This window comes from Perognathus longimembris, chromosome 5, assembly GCF_023159225.1.
Source record: "Perognathus longimembris pacificus isolate PPM17 chromosome 5, ASM2315922v1, whole genome shotgun sequence".
Classification (NCBI taxonomy): Eukaryota; Metazoa; Chordata; class Mammalia; order Rodentia; family Heteromyidae; genus Perognathus; species Perognathus longimembris.
In genome coordinates this window covers 47661656-47683836 of record NC_063165.1, presented here as the reverse complement: position 1 = coordinate 47683836, position 22181 = coordinate 47661656, and the positions used below count along the sequence as shown (strand labels likewise).

The window sequence follows — 22181 nt, the reverse complement described above, 5'->3', positions numbered from 1 at the left end:
GACGGCCGGCCAGGGACGGTGGCAGGTCGGGCAGGTGCCCACGTCCCCGGGGGAGGGAAGGGAAGGGGAGGGCGGGGCAGGAAACCCGGTTCCGCAGCTCGGGGCGCGCGCGGGGCGGAGCCGCGGGGAGCGCTGCAGGTGCGCTAGAGCCGGGCGGTACCTGCGGGGAGACCGGAGTCCGTCTCTCCTGCGCCCCTTACGGGGACACCCGGGCGACTCTTGGGAGATGTGCGCCCAGGGGTGGCCGCTAAGGAAGGCCGAGCCAGCGCTCCGGAGCGCCTGAGCTGCAAGGGGCCGGAGAGGGGCCGGCATGGGCGCCGAGCTGCCCGCGCCTTGGCTGCTGCTGGTCGCCTGGCTCCCAGCAGGTGAGCAGTGGAGAGAAGCGACCCGCCCCGAGCTCTGGGCCACAGGTAGCCATGGCGGCCCAGCCTCGTAGAGCCGGCCACCCGCGGGGCAGGGAGGCCCGGGCGGCGCTCAGGTGACGCCGACGCCGGCTGGTGCAGCGCACCGATCGAGTTTCTCTGCCTGTGGGAACCTGTTGTTTTCCTCTTCTCCTAACCCTGGCGGACTGAAAGGAAGGTCTGGGAACGTTGGGCGTCTCTAGCAGTCTTCAGGCAATTCCCTCTCAAGCTGAACGAACAGAGCAAAGCAGCAGACCATGCTTAAATTTCCTGATTATTTCTTCCGCTTATCGATCCCTTTTCGTGTTCTGGGTATGGAAACAACCATATTGGCCTTTATTTGAGCATTTATTGCCATTGGTTGTCATAGATTTCACCCCTGGAGGTTCTAACACACACACACACACACACACACACACACACACACACACACAATTTGGAGTCTATTTTACAGTTCCCAACATAATAAGCCTCTTTGCTAAGTTCAGTGTCAATTTTCTACTTCCTATCCACCCATTTCCTCAGGTTTACCTCTTGCTCATTAGCTCCCCTTCTGCGCCCATCTTCATCCTTTGAACTTGTCCCCTACCCGCCTCCCTCCACCCCCATTTTGGAAAGCATGGCTTTGCTTATCTCTTTGGGAATATGTATCTGTGTGAGTGAAACCAGGTAGGAAACCTTAGCTGGGAGGCAGAATGTGCAGATTTACTCAGCTCTTTTCAAATGAAAGGTGTAGGTGTGACTTTGCAAACAAGAATTTTTAAGTTCCCTTGGAAGTTCCACTCTATTTCTTTCCACTTCTTTCCTCTCCCCCTCCCTTTTAGGAACTGCTGTCCTCTTCAATTTAGGTGGATGATGGAAGAGGGGCTCAGAGTTTGCTCAACAGACCAATTTGTGTCTTGTGTGTTGTCTAAGTGAAAAAATGCAATGTGTAAGTAAAGGCAGAATTTCCTTTCTGTAAGTTTGGTGGGAGATGAGAATTACTCAAGTATAAACAAATCTCAGGCAAGATTCTAGAATAACTTGAACTTAATGCTGAGAATAAGGACTTTAAAAAAAAAAAGTAAGAGCTCTAGAAAATTAGTACAGCCAAAGCTGACCAGCTTAGAATAATTCCTGCAGGGGCTGGGAATATGGCCTAGTGATAGAGTCCTTGCCTTGCATATATGAAGCCCTGGGTTTGATTCCTCGGCACCACATATATAGAAAAAGAAGGAAGTGGCACTGTGGCTCAAGAGGTAGAGTGCTATTCTTGAGCAAAAAGAAGCCAGAACAGTGCTCAGGCCCTGAATCCAAGCCCCAGGACTGGCCAAAAAAAAAAAAAAAAAAAAAAAGGAATAATTCCTGCAGGAAAATGGTAAATTATCTAAAGCTACAAGACTAGATGTTGGATATCCACAAGGCACAAGGATATGGTTTAAACTTTTCTGAGTTTAAGTACTTCCAATTTAACAGCTTAGGCTGTGAATACTGATTCAGAAAAATCCCACAGCCTTTCACCAGCTTTTCTCCTATCCATTGAGTGTACTTCTCAAACTGCATGACAGCTAGAGATTTCTGAAGCTGAGCGTTTGCTGTTTAAAATAAACATTTGTCCTTTGGTACCACCTCAATCAAATTAGGATTTCAGAGACAGTGGCTATCTGGACAACTAGAGAAAGAAAAGAAGCCTTACCAGATGAAAAGTACATTCATGTATAAATCACAATGCTATTGGTAAAAGTTACCTAATTTTCTGAAAAAAATGATGAACGCTGAGCAGTTATCAAATACAATTATTACAACTGAAATGTATATTCTTACAATAAACAACCTGGAAAGAGGATTTGGGGAACCATGGCTCAAAGTCTCTGTGAATCAGCCATATAATGTTAGTAGCCAGGAGCCCCAAACAGGAAGATTATATAGATTGTGATGTTTGTGGTGGAAGGCTACCTACAGGACATATTTCACAACCAGAATGCTGAAAGCTAAAAAGTAGTTGGTGATCATCTAAATTCACTTTCATTTTATAGATGAGAAATTGAGATTTTAACTGTTATACTCCAAATTTGAGGGGAAATTACTTGGAGGGAAGATGCAAGATTTGAACCCTGATCTTGGAGCATTCTGGGTGTGTATATGACCACTGAGCTCTGTTTACAACCCAGAAATCGCTACTTTAGCAGCTATTTTCCTTGGACTTGTATGGGAATGTAAGTTATACTGCATTTGGCTATTTAGTGTAGGCTTGGATAAACAATATCTGTGATTCTGGACAATTTGCTAAGTTGTTTCAGGTATTCAGTAAACAGGTATGATAGTAATGTGTGTATCATAAATTTTCCAAAATAATTAACTAAATTAAAATCTTAAAGTGCTTCAATTAGAACCTATACAAAGTAATGGAAGGCTTAGTTAATATCAGCTACAGTGATTTAGACACAGTAGGCTTGTTTAAAGCTAACCTTAAAGGCACTACCTGTGACAAAGACACGGTGAACTCACAGTAAGATGACAGCTTTCCATTACTGTAACAAAATACCTGAGATAATCAGCTTTAAAAACAAGGCGGGGGGGTCCTCTGGGAATGTGGCTTAGTGGTAGGGTGCTTGCCTCGTATGCATGAAGCCCTGGGTTTGATTCCTCAGTACCATGTAAACACAAAAAGCTAGACGTGCTGCTGTGGCTCAAGTGGTAGAATTGCTAGCCTTGAGCAAAAAGAAGCTCAGGGACAGTGCCCAGGTCCTGAGTTCAAGCCCCACCACTGGGAGAAAAAAAGCAAGGTGGGGGAGGCTTTGGGTTCTATTGATGTTGTGCCTGTGACAAGGCAGCATATCATAGTGGGAGTGTCAGAGACAACATTGCTCACTTTATGCCAGCCAGGAATAAAAAGAGAGAGACAGGAAGGCCCTTTCATGGGCAAACACTCTATGACCTAAAGCCACCCATTGAGCTCCACCTTTTTTTTTAAGATTCCATTACTTCTTTGTAGTGCCAAGCTGGCAACAGTAGGCCTTTGGGTGATGCTCTAGCTCGAGACTATAGCAATGACTATCAGGTTAGAATTCAGAATTGGCCTCTTAGTAGGCTTGTTGTTAGGTGAACTGTTTCAACTCTTTTCATCTAGAACAGAGGTGAAATTCTTTAGAAACCTCTTCCTGCCACTACTACCTCACATATATTCAGCAAGGACAACTTTGTTGTTAGGAGGGTTATAGTCAAGCATAGCATCGATGGAATGGTCATCACTTAGGAAATACTGAAAATGAGTTCATCTCCACTGCCTCCATCTTCTCCTTTATTTTTTAACCAAACTCCCAGATAGATAGATATAGATAGATAAAGATAGATAGATAGATCTGTGTATATGCGTATATTTATTAATCTCAAAGTGAAAATCACACTCTCTTTATTGCTCTCAGTATTTTCCAAAGCAATGCTTTTCAATTTTTGTCACAATGTCCAGTAACAAATACAATTCACAAGTGACATGTATGCATCTGTACATCTATTTATAAAATAGAAACAAAAGTCACACCCAAAGAAATCTGCTATCATGTCAAGTCAGGTGATAATTAACATAAAATATTCTTAATGTTTAAATGCCTAGAAAATGAGCCCCTACTCAAAAGGAAAGTCCACTAGGTCAGTTTTCTGAAGAGCCACTACAAAAATTCAATATATGTTTTGGGAAATCCTGCACTTATGTGTCCATTTTAGCCCATCACCTTGTTCTCTTATTTTAAAGAAGACCCAACCCCTTTCTCTGATTAGCACACAAGTCCCACAATTACAAAACATAGACCAGTAGTAAAATTGTGGCAGGTTTTGTGCTTGCTGGTTGATGTGGCTTAGGGCCCCCACAGAGGGTGGTGAGCTAAGGAGGCATCTGATGTTCCCACAGTCATGCAAACTCTGAGTTGTTGTAGGTCTGGTTGTTGGTTTTTGTCTGTTTTGTTTTGCTTAGTTTTTTAAATTTATTTTTTGTTTTAATTCTCAGGATTTTTTTCCTTTAGAAAAAGAATTTTTTTTTTTGTTTTGGTCATAGGCCTTGAACTCTGGGCCTGTGTGCTGTCCCTGAGCTCCTCAGCTCAAGGCTAGCACTCTACCTACCACTTGAGCCACCGTGCCACTTCCTAGAAAAAGAAATTTTTAGCACTCAAATGATACCTGAATTTTTTGCTTCTAAATGTAAAATATTAAGCAAGTACTTATAGCTCTTTGTAATATTGGCTTTAACTTTAGTTGTTTTTAGCCAACCTTAAAGTTTGTTCTTGGAATGAGAACAGTTTTACCCCCAAAGTCTACAATTTTTGTGAAAAATTTTTCTTAACATCATGGAGTTTTGTTTCCTTATAGAGAGCCATTAGCTATCCATTTGTATTTTTTTCCTCTGTGAAATAAGACCCCTAAGGGACAAAATCCCCAGAGAGAGAGAGAGAGAGAGAGAGAGAGAGAGAGAGAGAGAGAGAGAAATATGAGAAAGAAAAGAGAGTGTGAGAAAAAGCAAGCCAGTAAATGTCCTTTGATGGGAAGGACATAGATATGGATTGTACTATAGACTTTGTGAAATCCTACGAAGGTCTCTGATACAGCAGATAGTGAACTGAGGCCTCTCAGGATGAGGGAGAGTGGCTGATAGTTGGGAGACTGCTCACTCCATGTCTCCTCTTGAGGACTCCCGGAGCACCTTCCCAAATCCCAGTGCTGTTACAAGTAGAAATCATTCGTACCCTGTCTTTTCCCAGCCATTTTACAGATAAGAAAATCTAGTTCAGAGAAGTCCTGTGTTTCAGGTTAGCACAGTAGAATTCATTTTAGAGCTGAAGCCAGAACCTGGCAACCTCACTTTTGATCGATTGCTCTTTACCTTATTTCACACAGCTGAGCAGGTTGGTTTGGTTTATTGAATCCTGATATACAGAAACAAACTAGGCAACTTCCTCATCAATGTCTATCTAAATGCCCATTAGAAACATCTGGCCACAACAACAATGAGATATAATCATACAATGAGTTGTAATCATGTATAATGTACCTGAGTTTCTTTTGGCAAAACATTTTTTAAAAAATATCTGAAGTCATACAATGAGTTATAATCATGTGTAGTGTACCTAGTTTCTTTTGGCAAAACTTTTTTTTAATATCTGAAGTCCTTTGGAGGAAAGAAAGTCCATTGTACATTTTAGTAATTAGAAAGATTCACACCATGTCTTATCTTTCCCCAGTTCTTACTTTAGATCATCCAGTTTGCAAATAGGGTGAGCTGGGGTCAAAGGTTAGCAGTTTTGATACTTTCCTAATACCACATTCTCAGTTACTTGCTTAGCTCTAGTATCTGTTCCATAGGACAATATTCACCTGAGCCTACCTTAAGCACCTTGCCTCTAGACATGCTTCCTGTCTGTCTTCTTCCAACCATTTTCTACCTATAGGATGATAGGTACACCTACCCAGGTTAATCTTTCCCATTGTCACTTTGATTCTCTATACAAACATCCTCATAGCTTATAAGCTCTTTGTTTGTAATTCAAGGTTCATTAATTTCTGGCCTCACTAACGTGGGCAGCTTGTCCCCACTGATGGACATAGAAATCTAATGTTCTCCATTTCCCTCCAACACACACAGAGTTCTTCCTTAAATTTTGACCATTCTACAAATGGTTAGCTTTAGCCATGTATTTTATGAGCTATTTTAGAGTACTTAAAAATGTATCCCAAGTAATTTTTAGTCTAAAGTGCATGGATTCCTTATTTTGTTTAGCAAGTGCTTAATGTGTGCTAGGCATATATAAAGGAAGGCATTGTTTATTCACATAAAACTAGCCATAGCCTTGATACTACAGTCGAAGGTGGGTATACTACATCTGTGTCATGGATTGTAGAAGACAGGCTTAATGTACCACCACAGCCCATAATATGGGTTTTGTGTGATCAGAAGACCTTACCTGAAAACAGAATGCTGGAGTTAATTACTGAGGAATGAGCTTTCCCAACCAAAGAATAGTATATGCAGTATCATTCACTGGCTAGGAGAGCATTGAGGATAAAAGATAGAGGGAAAATGCCAGTGTGACTGAGTGGAGGAAGCCACCCAGACTACGACAATGAATGGTGAGTAGTTCCATATGTATGGGATCCTGCCTCATGGTGAGAGGGCTTGTGTTTGTCTTAAGGGCAATGGACAGCTGTTGGAATCCATAAAGAGTGGGACTGGGTTGTGTGCATGTACTAGTTAAGCCAAGGCAGTATGCAAGCCTGAGGTGAAGGTAGCTTATACTAAAATGCTGTGTGATAGACAGGGAAAAGATTTCAGAAATATTTGGGAGACAAACTCACTCTGGTGATAGATTATATATGAAAGGCAAGGAGGAAGAGATATCAAAGGTAATTTCTAGTTTTTTTTTATTTTGTCCATTCTCTTAAATGGGGACATAAATGACATCCAGATTTGTATGAAAAGATAATAATTTAGATTTTTCCCTTGCTTTAGAATTTAAGACAACCATGTATCTGGGTATCAGTGGTTCATGCCTGTAATCCTAGTTACTCAGGTGGCTGAGATCCAAGGACCATGTTTCAAAGCCAGTCCAGGCAAGAAAAGTCCCTAGGACTCTTCTCTCCAATTAACCACCAAAAAAAACAGAAGTAGAGCTGTGGCTAAAGTGATAGAGTACTAGTCTTGAGTAAACAAAACAAAACTCAAGGAAAATACTCATGCTCAGAGTTCATGCCCCCATTACCTGTGCAGAATAAAAAATAAAAAGTAAACAACTTGGAGCCCTCTTTACAGTAATAAGAATTAATACTCAAAGTTCTAGTGGTTTCTGAGCAAACCTGAATGACTAATCTATGACATAATTTTGCCTCTGTGTTTGTTTATTGTCAACTCTTTAATCAAGAGTGTAAGTCTTGGGGCTGGGGATATAGCCTAGTGGCAAGAGTGCCTGCCTCGGATACACGAGGCCCTAGGTTTGATTCCCCAGCACCACATATACAGAAAACGGCCAGAAGCGGCGCTGTGGCTCAACAGGCAGAGTGCTAGCCTTGAGCGGGAAGAAGCCAGGGACAGTGCTCAGGCCCTGAGTCCAAGGCCCAGGACTGGCCAAAAAAAAAAAAAAAAGAAAAGAAGAGTGTAAGTCTTGGGGCTGGGAATATGGCCTAGTGGCAAGAGTGCTTGCCTCCTATACATGAAGCCCTGGGTTCGATTCCCCAGCACCACTTATATAGAAAATGGCCAGAAGTGGCGCTGTGGCTCAAGTGGCAGAGTGCTAGCCATGAGCAAAAAAGAAGCCAGGGACAGTGCTCAGGCCCTGAGTCCAAGGCCCAGGACTGGCAAAAAAAAAAAAAAAGAGTGTAAGTCCCACAGAGAACAAAGGGGCATGGCCTCCTTGATATATGTCTGTTAGGGTCGAGGGGGTTGGGGGTCGGGGAGGACGGACAACAGTAGAGACCAGGTCTGCAAAATAACAAACCTCTTTTCAAATGATATCTCCACAGGTTTGGGTCAGCAACCTTACATTATGTATCTAAAAACAAGCAACTACTAAACATAAAAAGGTCTAGAATAGACCTATCAGTGGATCACAATAGCTTAACAGCTATGTACACATGATCATATAAGATGAGGATAAGCAAAAACAACTCCAAAAGAAGGACACAGGAGGATTCTATTGTCCTAGGTGACTTTCCTTTGGCATACACTACGGTACTATATATGATTTTGGTACACTAGATATTGTATATATGCCTACCTGATCTAGGGAAGGGAAAGAAAAATGAAGGTGTAAGATATCACAAGAAATGTACTCACTGCCTTATTATGTAACTGTACCCCTTTTGCACAACACCTTGTCAAAAAAATTTAATTAATAAAATAAAAAAAAAGAGTGTAAGTTCCAACAGTACAGAGATGTTGTCTATCTTTTTTTTTTTTTTCCAGTCCTGGGGCTTAGACTCAGGGCCTGAGCACTGTCTCTGGCTTCATTTTGTTCAAGGCTAGCTAGCACTCTACCACTTGAGCCACAGCACCATTTCTGGCCTTTTCTATATATGTGGTGCTGAGGAATCAAACCCAGGCCTTCATGTATGCAAGTACTTTACTACTAGGCCATATTCCCAGATGTTGTCTATCTTAATTGCTACTGTCACCTTGTCATCTGGAACCTGTCAGGCACCCAGCAGGAACTCAAAAATGTGCATTCTGATGGGACCCAAATTTGCATAAACTCTGAGATTAGTGTGGAGGGACATGAGTCACCAACCTGGATGATCAAGTTTGGGAAACTCCAAGTATTTGCCCTTCAGACAGGTCTTTAACCCCCCTCCCTAGTAACCACGGACTGTCAGATTCAAACCACCTGAGTGGTATTTCTTTTCCTCACCTAATAGCTTATCAAGAAAAAAATTTAAAGATGGAAATTTTCCTCAAAGATTTTGCCAGCACATGAGACTGTTATGTACTGTTCATGGGGCTACAATTTTCTTTTTTTTGAAGTAACTATTAAATAGAAAAGGTTGATTCCATTTGACTCAGCAAGCTCACTTTGAAAAAGATACCCTAACTAGAATAAGGCTGTGGGGCTGGGGATATGGCCTAGTGGCAAGAGAGCTTGCCTCGTATACATGAGGCCCTGGGTTCAATTCCCCAGCACCACATATACAGAAAATGGCCAGAAGTGGCGCTGTGGCTCAAATGGCAGAGTGCTAGCCTTGAGCGAAAAGGAAGCCAGGGACAGTGCTCAGGCCCTGAGTCCAAGGCCCAGGAGTGGCCAAAAATAAAAATAAATAAATAAATAAAATAAAAAAAAATAGAATAAGGCTGTATGAAGAGATACTTATGTAAAAATAAAATGCTGGCAATTCACTCCAGCATTGTTTGAAATAGTGAAAATCCACAAGAAACCTAGATACTTGTTAGTAGGAACATGTATGAGAAATTATAGTTCACTTATGGATTATATTTGCATGCAGTCACTAAATAAATTAGATCTGTTTGTTCGTACCAATCTAGAAAACAGTGTCATCAGATTGAAAAAAGCAGACATCGCAAATCAATGAACTTAATATAACTAATTTTTTAAACATTTGCAAAGTTTTATTTGACAAGGAATAAATACCATGAATACATACGATATTCCAAAAACTTTACAGCAAAAAGGCAAGTGACATTTCCCAAATGGCCAACCAGTACAAGAAACAGAGTGTACTTGTTCAAGTACAAGTAACAGAGTGTTAGCTATACATAAATACAAGAAACACTATGTGAGGTGATGAATCTTTTAATTAGAGACAGTAATTAATTTTCAGTCTTCATATATATCAACCCTTCAATATATTTAAAAAACAAAACAGTATTCTTTTGCATATTTGAGTTCCTTTTTCCACTCAAGGTGTTTTATAGTATTTGAAAGGTATTAAAATAGGTTTAATTCATCTTTTAAATAAATATTAAGATGTCCTATAATCTTAGCTACTTAGGAGGCTGAGAGCTGGAGGATTTCAGTGCTAAGCCAATGCAAACAGAAAAGTCTCTTATGCTGTATGTCCAAAATAACCAGCAAGGGGGGAAACTGGTGGCTCAAACCTACAATCCTAGCTACTCAGGAGAATGAGATCTGAGAATCATGATCTGAAGCCCCAGGCAGGAAAATCCATTAGAGTAATTGCCCATAAACTACACAAAAATGCCAGAACTGAAGCTGTGGTTCACATAGAAGAGTGGTAGCCTTGAGCAAAAGAAGCTCAGGGACAGCATCCAGGCCCTGAGTGGGCCCAGGACAGACACACACACACGCACACACACACACACACACACACCACGCAAAAGCTGGGCTACAAATATGGCTCATGTGGTAGAACACTGTCCAAATTCTTTGCTACTTGCAAAAACACACTTCATCAGCAAACACACAGAGACTAAAATATGAAAGGACAGAAAAAGGTATTCAGGCTGGGGATTTGGCTCAGCGGAAGAGCGCCTGCCTGACAAGCCCAAGGCCCTGAGTTCGGTCCTCAGCTCTGGAAAAAAGAAAAAGAAAAAGAAAAAGGTATTCTAAGCAAATGGAATCCAGGAGCAAGTAAGAGTAGCTGTATGTGTATCTACCAAATCAAAGTTCAAGCAAAGTTAATCAGAAGGCATAAAAGCCACTACAGGTTCCTAAAGGAAATAATCCATTGAGAAGATATAATGATTATAAATATATTTTAATGGGAAAGTTGGTGCACTAAGTGTCATAAAACAGACAGCATTGAGCATAAGGGTTAGATAGGCCCCAATCTCAATACAACCTATGACTTCCATGCCCCTCCATAAACAGTTCATCCAGACAAAAGGTCAACAAAATAACTTCAAACTTAACAGACAATCTATAAAATATTCCACTCAGAAAACGAAAAGAAAATCCTTTCTAGCAGCTATGGAACTTCCTGGTTTGGTTTGTGGCCATATTGGAGTTTGAGCTTAGTACTTCATGATTTCTTAATATAACTAATTTTAAAGAATAGTAATAGGAAAAGATGTGTACCAACTGTCAACAGTGGTTCCTCACAGGGGTGGGGGCCTGAAAAATCACGTGATACATGATGACGCTATGCTTCTTGTTGGATACCTGTGACCTATCTGCCTATATTAATAATTTTATGTGGCCTATCACAATGTTATAAATAGCCAAAGAGCTCTTGGCAGAAAGTTCCCTACCCTGAAACCATCTCTTTTAACATTATCTGTCTGAAGTTCCTTATTTGTTTTGCATGCACACACAAAAAAGGGGAAAAACATATTTTTCTATGAAATGGTTAAAATGAATTTGTGAACGTCCCTTATATGTGAATATTCCTCAAAGGGTTAAATTTCACTTAGAAAACATATCCAGAAGACAAAGTAGCCTAGAGGAAACTAGAGGTTTGGGAATTTTAAGAGATCTAAATTCTTTGTTTTTGTTTTTGTATAAGTACTAGGGCTTAAACTCAGGGTCTGTCATTCTCTTTTGGCTTTTTCCGCTCAATGCTGGTGCTCTACCACTTGAGATACAGCTCTACTTCTGTTTGTTTGCTTTTTTTTGTGTGTGGGGGGGTGGTTAGTTGGAGCTAAGATTGTCATAGACTTTTCTGCCTAGGCTGGCTTCAACCCTCACCCTCTGACTAGCTAGGATGATAGGTGTGAGTCACCAGTGCCTAGCCAGAGTTTAAGTTTAAATCTAGCTTTACTATTTGCTAGTTGATAGCCTTGAACAAGTTAGTTTCTGGGAGGATTTTCTTCATGATGAAAATGAAAGGAAAAAACAAAATCTCTTCCTCCTGTGGTGTTTATTTATTCATTGGAAAGACTGAGTCAGGTAATGTATAACAAAGCACTCAGTATTAAGCCTGATGACATAATAGGTGCTTGGTCTAAATCACTGACTCCTGGGGAAGCCATGTGCTCTGCTCTTCTGGTTCTGGTCCAGCACTGCATAGTGACACAGCAGAGCTTTGTTAGATACACAGTACCTGGACAGAATTCCTCCCCCTCTCCCCTTGCTTTCCTCATCCCCATTTATTCCACTTGTACCCACACTTTTGTACCCCTTCCTTCCTGCTCATTGCTCATTGCCAGTCCTTTTCTCCCCTTCTATCCTCTCGTATTTGCACTGTTATCTAAGAAAACATAACAAGCACTGATGGTAAATACACTGGAGGAGATAGCTTACACCAACATAAACTCTGATAGGCCTGAACCTGTGTACTTTAGTTAACCTAGAGCCATGGTGCTTGTGTACTTGAAAAACACTCCGAAATAAAGAACTCTCGTCAGTGGGGCACTACAGCCACATGTTCCTCCCCCCAAAACACTATATCCCTGCCTACCACCCTGTGTTAGTCACTTTGAGTTACTGTAACTGAATACCTGAGAAAAAGCAAAGGTTTATTTTGTCTAACAATTTTGGAAGTATCAGTGTATGGCTGGTTGGCCCTGTGGCTTTGGGGTTTATTATGAGGTTGAAAATCATGGCAAGTGTGCATGGTAGAACAAAGAAGCCCACCTCAGGTAGCCAGTAAGTGAAGAAAGAGAGGAAGGAATTAGTATTATCTTCTTGTTTGTTTGCTGGGTTTGGTTTGTTTTTGTCAGTCATGGGGCTTGAACTCAGGACACAGGTGCTGTCTGTCCCTGAGCTTTTGTGTTCAAGGCTAGAACTCTACCACTTTGAACCACAGCACCACTTCTAGTTTTTTGATGGTTGATTGGGAAAAAAAAGTCTCACATTCTTGCTGTGGCTGGTTTTGAACCATGATCCTCAGATCTCAGCCTCCTGAGTAGCTAGGATTATGGGTGTGAACCACTAGCACCTGGCTCCCACAATATCTTTAAGGCATAGCCCCAGTAGCCTAAAACCTCCAAGTAGGCACCTCTCTTTTAAAGATTCAACCACCTCCCACCAGTGTCACTGGCTACAGATCAAGCCTTAAATACACGGGACTTTGGGGAACACCGTAGATACAAATTATATTATACCTCCTCCTATGCAGAACCCTTTATAAGGAATGGAAGGGATAACCCTTTTGAGTCCCCCCAAAACAATTCTTGATTTTTTTTAAAGTGCCTACATCCTCTTACTCTATGGATGATGTTTCCTAGAAATGATGGCATCTTGCTGAAGCTGGGACTATGCAAGAGAGACAGACTGACTGGAGAAGTGTATCAAGTTATACTTGGTTTTGGGAATATATGGTATTTCGTTGGTGCTTCTACTTTACTGTAGGATGGTAATCCTCACTTGACACAGTAGTATAGTCTCAAAACATACCTGATGGTGAGAAACTGAGAATTCTCTTCCTCATCTTTCCTCCCATGAACTTTGATGTCTTCTCTGCAAGGTTTCCTCTCTCCCTTTATGGGATAGCTCTCCTTCCCTTTCTCCCTCAAAGGCCTGCTAGGGCACAAAGCTGCAAAGCTTTTAATCCACTACCTTGTTTCACAAAGAGAAGACTGTCCTATCTGCCTAAAGGGAGTATCACTTTCAAAATGCTTCTTTTTTACATGTAGACTTCAGTCGATTCCCAAACTCCCAATTTAAACAAAAGGAGTAAAATGATGATTAATGTTTATTATATGTCTACTGTGTACTGAGCTCTTTGCTAAGCAGGGAATTTTAAATTTTTACCGGTCCTGAGGCTTGAACTCAAGAACTGGGCACTGTCCCTGAGCTTCTTTTTGCTCAATGCTAGCATTCTACCACTTGAACCACAGTGTCACTTCTGGGGTTTTCTGAGTAGTTCATTGGACGAAAGAGTCTTATGGACTTTCCTGCTCAGGCTCACGCTCAGCTCTTAGCCTCCAGAGTAGCTAGGATAACAGGTATGAGCTAAACAAAGAATTTTTATTATCCTCAATTCAACCTATAAGGCTGGCATTATTGTCCCAGTTTTGCATATAACAATATATTATAGTTTGGAAATAACTAGCCAGGTCTTTAACTTGAGGAGAGGAGGCAGAATTGAGATGGAGAGAATCAGGCCCTAGACTTAAAGTTTTCAAGAGAAAATGATAGAAACAGCTTGAGAATTAGATGGCGATACACTGGGGGAGAAGATAATGGCATGGAATGAAGGGAGTTTGAGAATTTAGAAACTTTTGGTGCTGAGTTTGAAAAGTGAAGATGTATCAAGGCAGCCGCAATCGGAGCATTTCCTTTCTGAGCTTGCTCATATCATCAGATTCTGCTGGTTTGGTTTGTTCTTCAAATCCCTACTGCTGAGTATTGTGGATTCTCAGTGGGAGTAGTTGTATTGAGAAGCTAAAGCTTAAAGGTTAGAAGTTAAGGTTATGAGACCCTTTGCCTTTGAGATGGGCTTCTTGCTACTTCTTCTCTCCCATGTAGTATCTGACTTCTTTGCCTGTTTGGGAAACATTGTGTTTTGGTGTAAGCAAGGTATGAGTTCAAATCCTGATGCTGATACTTATGAAGCATGTGTTGTTGAGTTCATGAGAGCTTGGCTTATTCCCTCTGAACTTTTATCTACATTTGCAAGCAGAGCTGATCCTCATCTATGAAGTTTTGAGAGGATTAGAGGTAAAGAACTTGCATGACCTGCCACAGAGTAGATTGAATCTGAGGGCTGGCAGTAATAATTGAGAAGGGAGAAGTGCATGCTGGGTAGTTAATGGCTCATCTGGAATTCTTCCCCCACTGACTGTGTGTGCATATATCAAGGTAGAGGGAAAGGTGTGATCTGCTTAGATGGAAGATGCAGTGGGGTTGGCAGAGGAAGTGGAACGAGTGAGCTCAGCATGCTCAGAGCATGTGAACAAGTAGTACTTTTTTTTTGCCAGTCTTGGGACTTGAACTCAGAACCTGGGCACTGTTCAAGGCTAGCACTCTACCACATGAATGAGCCACAGTGCAACTTCCAGCTTTTTCTGTTTCTGTGGTACTGAGGAATCAAACCCAGGGCTCCATGTATGTTAGGCAAGCCCTCTACCACATTCCCAGCCCCACTTAGCACATTTTAAGCCTTGACAGGCAGCAAAGCCAGCAATGACATTGGCAAAGACGAGTTGGTCATCCCAGGTACAGTTCTCTTATAATGACATTCATGTAGGAGAACTCAGTGTGTGTTTGGTAATCAAAATGACACCCCTTGTCCCCACTCCCCTCCCTCAACAGGGTCAGATGCGGCCATCTTCATAGCTATCCCAGAGCATCTTCTGGCTCCAAACAAATTTCCTCCTCTGAACCTCAGCACACACATCCTTTTTCCTCCCAAATGTACTTGGTAATGTTAATTAGAGTCTTAGAATAAGCTTGTATCAAATTACCCATCCATGGAATAAAGAAGATATAGAGTATTAGTCACCAGTTATGTTTTAAAATATCCTTTGTGTAGTCTGGCCCCAAGATCCAGTTATTTTTAAACTTATACATACCAGTTCTCTTCTTTTACTTGAGGAATATCCAGGCAAAACAGTAAGAGCCCTGTTCAGGGGCAGAGCCTTGACCGACCTAAGGATAAGAATGACCCTAGATAAGTTGCTTAACTTTTCCAAGGCTCAGATTGTGTATGAAATGGTGCAGCTTTTTTTCCTCCCAGGATCACTTTTAGTAAGAGAAAGAAAATACTTGAAGGTCCTGTGTGAACCTGAGGTTTTGTGTAGACCCAAAGCCAGTGGGTTTTCTATTCCATTTATTCAGTACGTAACACTGAATAAAATAAGCTGCGCTGGACAATGACACTTGTTTCATTGTCCAACATCTTATTGATAGCTGCCTCTTTTGTTCAGTTCTAGCCTTGTTCTCTGAATGCTCCAGAGTCTATTTCAGGTCAGTTCTGAATAAAAGGTAGGATGAGGAGAAGGGAAGAGCAATGGATTGAAACAAAATCAGAGTGTAAAGTAATCCATGTAAGGCTTGAGGTACCAGCCTTGGCTCTTCCATTCTGCTTGGCCTAAGTTCTGATAGTCCTACAGCTGCTTAAGACAGACATGTTCTCCAAACTTGCTGAAGCTTTATTCTGAAAAGGATGAGGCCCCTGACCATGTTGAAATCACCACGCTTACCCTGTTGTTCTTCAGAAAATCCTTCAGCAATCCTCCATATTTTGAAGTAGACAAAGGAGTGTTAAATAGATGCCTCTTCCAGCCCAGCCTCCTACTCCACCTCCATCCTTACCTTATGTACCCTTGGTCTCCCTTGCAACTGAGATAAGGGGTTTTGCTTACTCCTTTTCTTCCTGAAACTGTAAGTTTCCCTGCTGCTCCCTACTTCTCCTGTGTAGTCTGAGTCCTGTCTGAGCCTTGCAATCAGCCTACCCTAAATCTCTTCCTTCTTCCCAATTTTCCTAGTCACTTCTCCCCCTGAACTGCCCAGTGAGTTTCTCCCCAATACACTTGTCTTGGCAGCATGTTCATCATCCCCAGTTCTTCCTGGGGACCAGAGCAGGTCCTGAGAGGCATCCTGCTGTCTCCATGGACAGGCAAAGAAATTTATGAAGGCTGGACCTTGGTAGTTCATGCTTAAAAAGAGTAGCAATTCAGGAGGTTGAGTTCTGAGGATTGTGGTTTGAAGCCAGCCCTGTTAGAAAGGACTATGAGACTCTAGTCTCCAATTAATCACCAAGAATCTAGAAGTAGAGTCAAGACTCAAATGGTAGAGTGCCAACCTTGAGCACAAAAGCTAAGGGACTACGCCAGGGCCCTGAGTTCAAGCCCCAGTGCTGGTACCAAAACAAAACAAAATGTATGAAAGCACAAATTATGTGCATCAGAGGACTGTCTTATGAAGGCTGTGAGCAGAAGTGAAGCAGGATCAGAATCACATGGCTCTGTCTATCAAGACAGGCCCCCTGGGGCTGGGAATATGGCCTAGTGGCAAGAGTGCTTGCCTCCTACACATGAAGCTCTAGGTTCGATTCCCCAGCACCACATATATGGAAAACGGCCAGAAGGGGCGCTGTGGCTCAGGTGGCAGAGTGCTAGCCTTGAGCGGGAAGAAGCCAGGGACAGTGCTCAGGCCAAGTCCAAGGCCCAGGACTGGCCAAAAAAAAAAAAAAAAAAAAAAAAGACATGCCCACCATGTTGCTTTTTAAGGACTCAGCCAAAATGAATGTGGCTCCACTCCATTGATGTCACTCTAGTAAAGAAGGCTCCAGCTTGAATCCCTTTCTCCTTGGTTCTCATAATAAGGCAAAAAAGGGAGAGACCCAGACACCAACTCAGTAGTCCATGTACAAGGCATTGTGACAAATACCAGGAATGATTTGTCACACTACCTTTTTTACAAGGACTTGGTGAGGTTAGTACATGCTAAGTATCTCTCATCCAAGGTGCTCAGGACAAGAAATGTTTCCAATCTTTGGGATTCTCAAATTTTGCAATATTTGTATGGATTTTACCACATGAGTAGCCTTCACCTGAAAATATGAAATCTGCAATTCTTCAAGTTCATCTTGATATGGTTTGTCACCATCTGATTGAGAAACTATTTGAAGAGATGTGACAGAGGAAAAAGAGAACCAAACACGTATTAACATGTTTTTAGTAACACAATTTCTATTTCTCTCTCTTTTTTTTTTAAACCATGGGTCTTGCTCATGCTAAGCAAGCACTCTGCCACTGAGCAGCACTGCAAGCCCCAATACAATTCTTTTATTGTTGTAGGATGTACTGTGTGTGTGTTTATTATTGTTAGACAATTGTTGGTGGTTAATGGACTGTAAGTTCTTGGTAGTCATCCTTACTCTCTTTACTCTGTCCTCTCCCAGGGAGCTGAGGACCCTCTTCACCCATTCCCTGACCAGTAGAATCTCAGACTCTGCCTGTAAGCAACCAACTAGAGTTAGGCAGAAAAGCGGGTGTGGGTTTTACTCATTTTTTTTTTGTCAATTGTGGGGCTTGAACTCAGGGCCTTGGCACTGCCCCTGAGTTCTTTCACTCAAGCCTGGCAGTCTACCACTTTGAGCCACAGTGCTACTTCTAGTTTTATTACCCCAGGTACAGAAGTAAGTCACCTTCAGCATTCTCTCTTGCTCTTGCCTTCAGGGTGCCTGTCCTTGCTGGTGACTGTCCAGAACACAGAACGCTATGTCACCCTGTTTGCCTCGGTCACCCTCAAATGTGATTACACCACCTCTGCTCAGCTCCAGGACGTAGTGGTGACATGGCGCTTCAAGTCCTTCTGCAAGGACCCCATCTTTGACTACTTCTCTGCCTGTGAGTATCTCCCCCTTCTTAATCTTTCCAGATCCCAAACATCTCTGTGCTGTACAGTCATTGGGGTTTAGGAATTAGTACTAGCAGCAGGAGCAGCAGCAGCAGCAGTAGTAGTAATAGTAGTAGTATAGTGTACAGGGGGTTTCAAGTCTACATATCAAGTTATGAGTACAGTGCATCTTGATCAGTGTGTCACCCCTTCCATCATTCTCCCTTCCCCCATCTATCCCGATACTACCCATCCCCTCACGTTACCTGCTCCTTCCTCACATATGCATATTGAGTATTATGACTATATTCACCCACCATTCCCTAGGAGAGGCTGTGGCTCACAAACTCTCATAGTGAGGAAGCTACAAAGACACAAGCTCTCTCATATATAGAAGCTAGATCTAAATTATAAATACATATGTAAACATATATACAGTCATGTGTGTATGTACACAAGCATACTAATGAAAGTATGATATATGCAAGGAAAGAGTCCAGTGTTATATGCAGGAGAGGATGTCAGGTCAATAGTGTAATTCCTTTGAACCTACCAAATCACAATGAAACAAAGTGGATGCCAGAAAGCTGAAACATGTGTTGTGGGGGGTGTGAGATCAAGGGATGGGGAGGGGGAAGCCTAGAGAGAGGAAGAGTGGGCACAGTCATAATATTTCATGTATGCAGAAATAGAACCAGGTACATGGAGGAGATGAGTGAGGTTGGGAGAGATGAGGGAGAAGGATGAAAGGGGTGACACAGATCAAGATGCATTGTAAGCACAAACTGACATGTTGACCTGAAACCCCTTTGTGTACTTACTTAAAGATAATTTTTAAACGAATAAAGAAATTGTCACTTTAAAAAACTGCAAACAACTCATTTTTACGCCATTTACAAAAATGAACAACATTTTAAAAATGTTGTCATACCCTTTTCTCAAAAAGATAATAAGACAGCTCAGGAAAAGCAAAAGAGCAAGGCTGTTTCCTGGTTCTTTCCTGGTTGAAGCCAGCTTGCTGAGCAAACCTCTGGGTGCAGGTTCTTTGTGGTCATGGACAAAGCCTCCGTCACTGCTGTTTGTCCTTCTGTGGTCAGTCTTCCTGGTAGATGGCTGTTCCTCAGCTGGCAAAGCACGAGGATTGTCAGGTTGCTCACAACCCCCAGGCCACCAGGCAGCTGGATGCTATACAGGCTTCTCTTACGTTCTGCCAAGTCCTGCCTCTCAATAACAACTGCCCTGATCATGTTAGCACTGCTGCCAGGAAATAGTTCTTCCCCAGCGGCTGTCTCTGCCCTCCCTGCTGTCTCTGCCCTACTTCTGAGGACAGAGGAACCCACTACCCGACTAGCAACTTAAGACAACAAGCACTTTAAAAATGTTGAGTGTAAAAGTAGATTTCTATTTGGAGGGAGGAAGTGAGTCCTGAAATGAGGCGAGGGGATGGGGTATCCACTTTTTCTCTTTTAACCTCGGGGAAACTGTCTCCCTGGTAGGATTTGAATCACACTCCAGAATCCATCTGAGCCACCCAACATCATTCCCGAAGGGCTCCTACTAAAGTCAGGCGTTGTTTCCTGGGGATTACTCTGAAAAGGCCTGGACTAAGTGGGAAGTGGGTAGAGACTGGGGCTATAGGCAGAGCGTACCAGCAGATGTAATAGCTCTCAACCCTTCTATTATAAGGGCCCATGGGTGAACCCTGTGGGAGCAGGGAGGTCAGGGAGCCCCTACATGAGACAAGGGCAGCTGGGAAAGGAGGTGAGGGATACAGCCAAGATTGGGAAATGATTGCAAGACAAGGAGGGGCTTCTAAGCAGGACTCCTGGGTTCATTATCATCACCTAGGCATTTATTAGGATTCCGAGGGTCAGTTCCCTTTGCAGGCCAGCAGAATCCGAATATTCTGGGTCACTCAATTGTGCTTAACCTCTCTCCTCAGCGTACCAGGCAGCGCTGTCCCTGGGCCAAGATCCCTCCAATGACTGCAATGATAACCAGAGGGAAGTTCGCATCGTGGCCCAGCGGCGGGGGCAGAATGAGCCTGTGCTGGGGGTGGATTACCGGCAGCGCAAGATCACCATCCAGAACCGTGAGTGTGTGGGAGGGGCGGGGAAGAGGGCGGTGGAGGAGATGCAGAAGCAAGCCTGGGAGGTTGCGTCAGCATGGGGTTTCCCATTTTCCTCTGTTGCCTGATGATGGTTTGACTGAGGCAAGTGACAGATCCTGAGAAAGTGCTACTCCTAGGTCGGATGTGACTTTCCATGGAACTTGATCTCAGGGAGCAGACCATAGTCTGCAGCTGTGGCTAAATGTCAGGGTGTGAGTTGGTTCCTTTTTACCATTTGTTCCCGGGGCCTACTCAAACTGCAGGTCCCTGAGTTCTGTCTGACCTTGGCCATTCTTGTTGCCCATACCATAGGGAATGGGAACTTGTAGATAGGAGACCCCTTTAAGACTCGGTTGTTAGAGGAAGGAGCTGGGAATAAAATACCTATTCACTTAGCTCAGTGAGTAGTAAGCAAATTCATTATTTCCCCTGGATGTTTCCTCATCTGAGAGACAGACACACTGCTATCTGTCTGCCCACACTGAAGTAGAGAGGTCAAATGCAGAGTCTAGGAGCAATGTCTAAAGCAGTCTGTTCTTTGGACCTGGCACAAAAAATACTGAAACTGATCCCATTTCGCAGCTATAGTCACTCATCAGGGAATGTGAACTTGGGCAAGCCTCACCCATTTCTTTAAGCCTCAATTTCTATAAAACTGGACTTCCTATAGTACCCTGCTCACAGGGAGTTGTGGGGATGCTGGGAGGTGGTGTGTAGAAATCACCGTGCCAACAGTGAGTGTACCGTGAACATTGCTCATCTTTCATAGGATGGGTTAGCTCCTCAAATTCCAACCAGGATTGCCTCAGTGAATTATCTGCATAGTATTTGGAAATGATTTTAGTGAGTTCCATGTGTTGTGTTGAAAAATAATAATAAAGCAGTTTTTATTTAGAAAAAGAAAGAATGAAAATATACCCAGCAGGCTGCTCATGGTGCTCTTAATACAGTGGGAGAATATCAGTGAATATTCTGTGACCATTTTAAGGTAAGCATTGAAAGGGCCAATAGAAGCCAGACTTCTCACGTTGTAATATTTAAACCCTTTTACATTTACTTTCTGATTTCCTTAGGCTGGCACGTGAACCCTGAGCCTAGGGAACATCTGTCCTTTTAGTCTCCAAGTACCTCCTCAAAGATTACTTTGTCCTAATCCAGCAGACTTTGTTCTAGTCTTACCCCTAAAATGAAATCCTCTTTAATTAGCAAATGTCCGTTATAGATTTTAAAGGTTGAAAATCCTGGTGGATGATAGTCTTTTCTTTTTGTTCTTATCTAGTTCTGAGCAGTACCTTCCACTACCTCCACTCCGAACCACTTTTGGGTAAAACCCTGTCACTTTCTCACTCCTTCAGGAAATCAGCATTTCCCTTAGCTTTTATTTCCACTTTCAGTCTTATGACTCTTGAAGCCATTGTTTTCTCATACATTCATGCGTACGTTTGTGTCATTTAATATACCTGAATATCCAGAGTATGTTGACATCCCTACAATGCTCATGGGGCAGATTTCTGATATTCATCAAGCCTAAAGTGGGACTTTCCCCCAAAGTGTGTTCATCAGTTCCATGTCTATGGTCAGTTTGCTAATGGGGAAGGTGGTGGGTTTGGAAAATCGTGGTAGGAAAAACATCGCAAAGACTGACGTGGAAGAGAAGGAAACAGAAGTTCAAAGTTTTCTCCAGTGTTGCATGACCTCGCGTTTTTGTTTCATTTCCTCAATAAGTATTTCTTGACAAACAGATAAGAAAGAATTGCAGATATGACCACTGACTAAGCAAGAGTAATTCTCTAACACTAACGTCCTGAAAAACCTGAAGAATGATGCAAAGGATGATACCAGTTGTGAAGCATTATCCTTAAAAACTGACATATTGAATGGCAACCCCTTTGTATAACACCAAAAAGATAATAAAAATCAAACTTAAGAATCTGGAGATGTCCTCCGACAGTGACTGAGAGTAAGACGGCAAGCTCTGCCACCACTCTGGGACATGAGGCTGCCCTGCTGTTC

General features: G+C 42.5%; 1 protein-coding gene across 2 annotated transcripts in view; it reads left to right on the top strand.

The window, feature by feature from the left end:
* The first annotated feature begins 213 nt into the window (after window positions 1-213).
* Ildr1 (immunoglobulin like domain containing receptor 1) overlaps window positions 214-22181 on the top strand; it is a 38575-nt gene continuing 16607 nt past the window's right edge. For both annotated transcript variants that reach the window (XM_048346749.1, XM_048346748.1), the window contains exons 1-3: window positions 214-365; window positions 17899-18069; window positions 20001-20150. In XM_048346749.1, the coding sequence (XP_048202706.1) occupies window positions 311-365; window positions 17899-18069; window positions 20001-20150 (376 nt within the window). In that variant the 5' untranslated portion in view covers window positions 214-310. The remainder of the gene's footprint in view (window positions 366-17898; window positions 18070-20000; window positions 20151-22181) is intronic.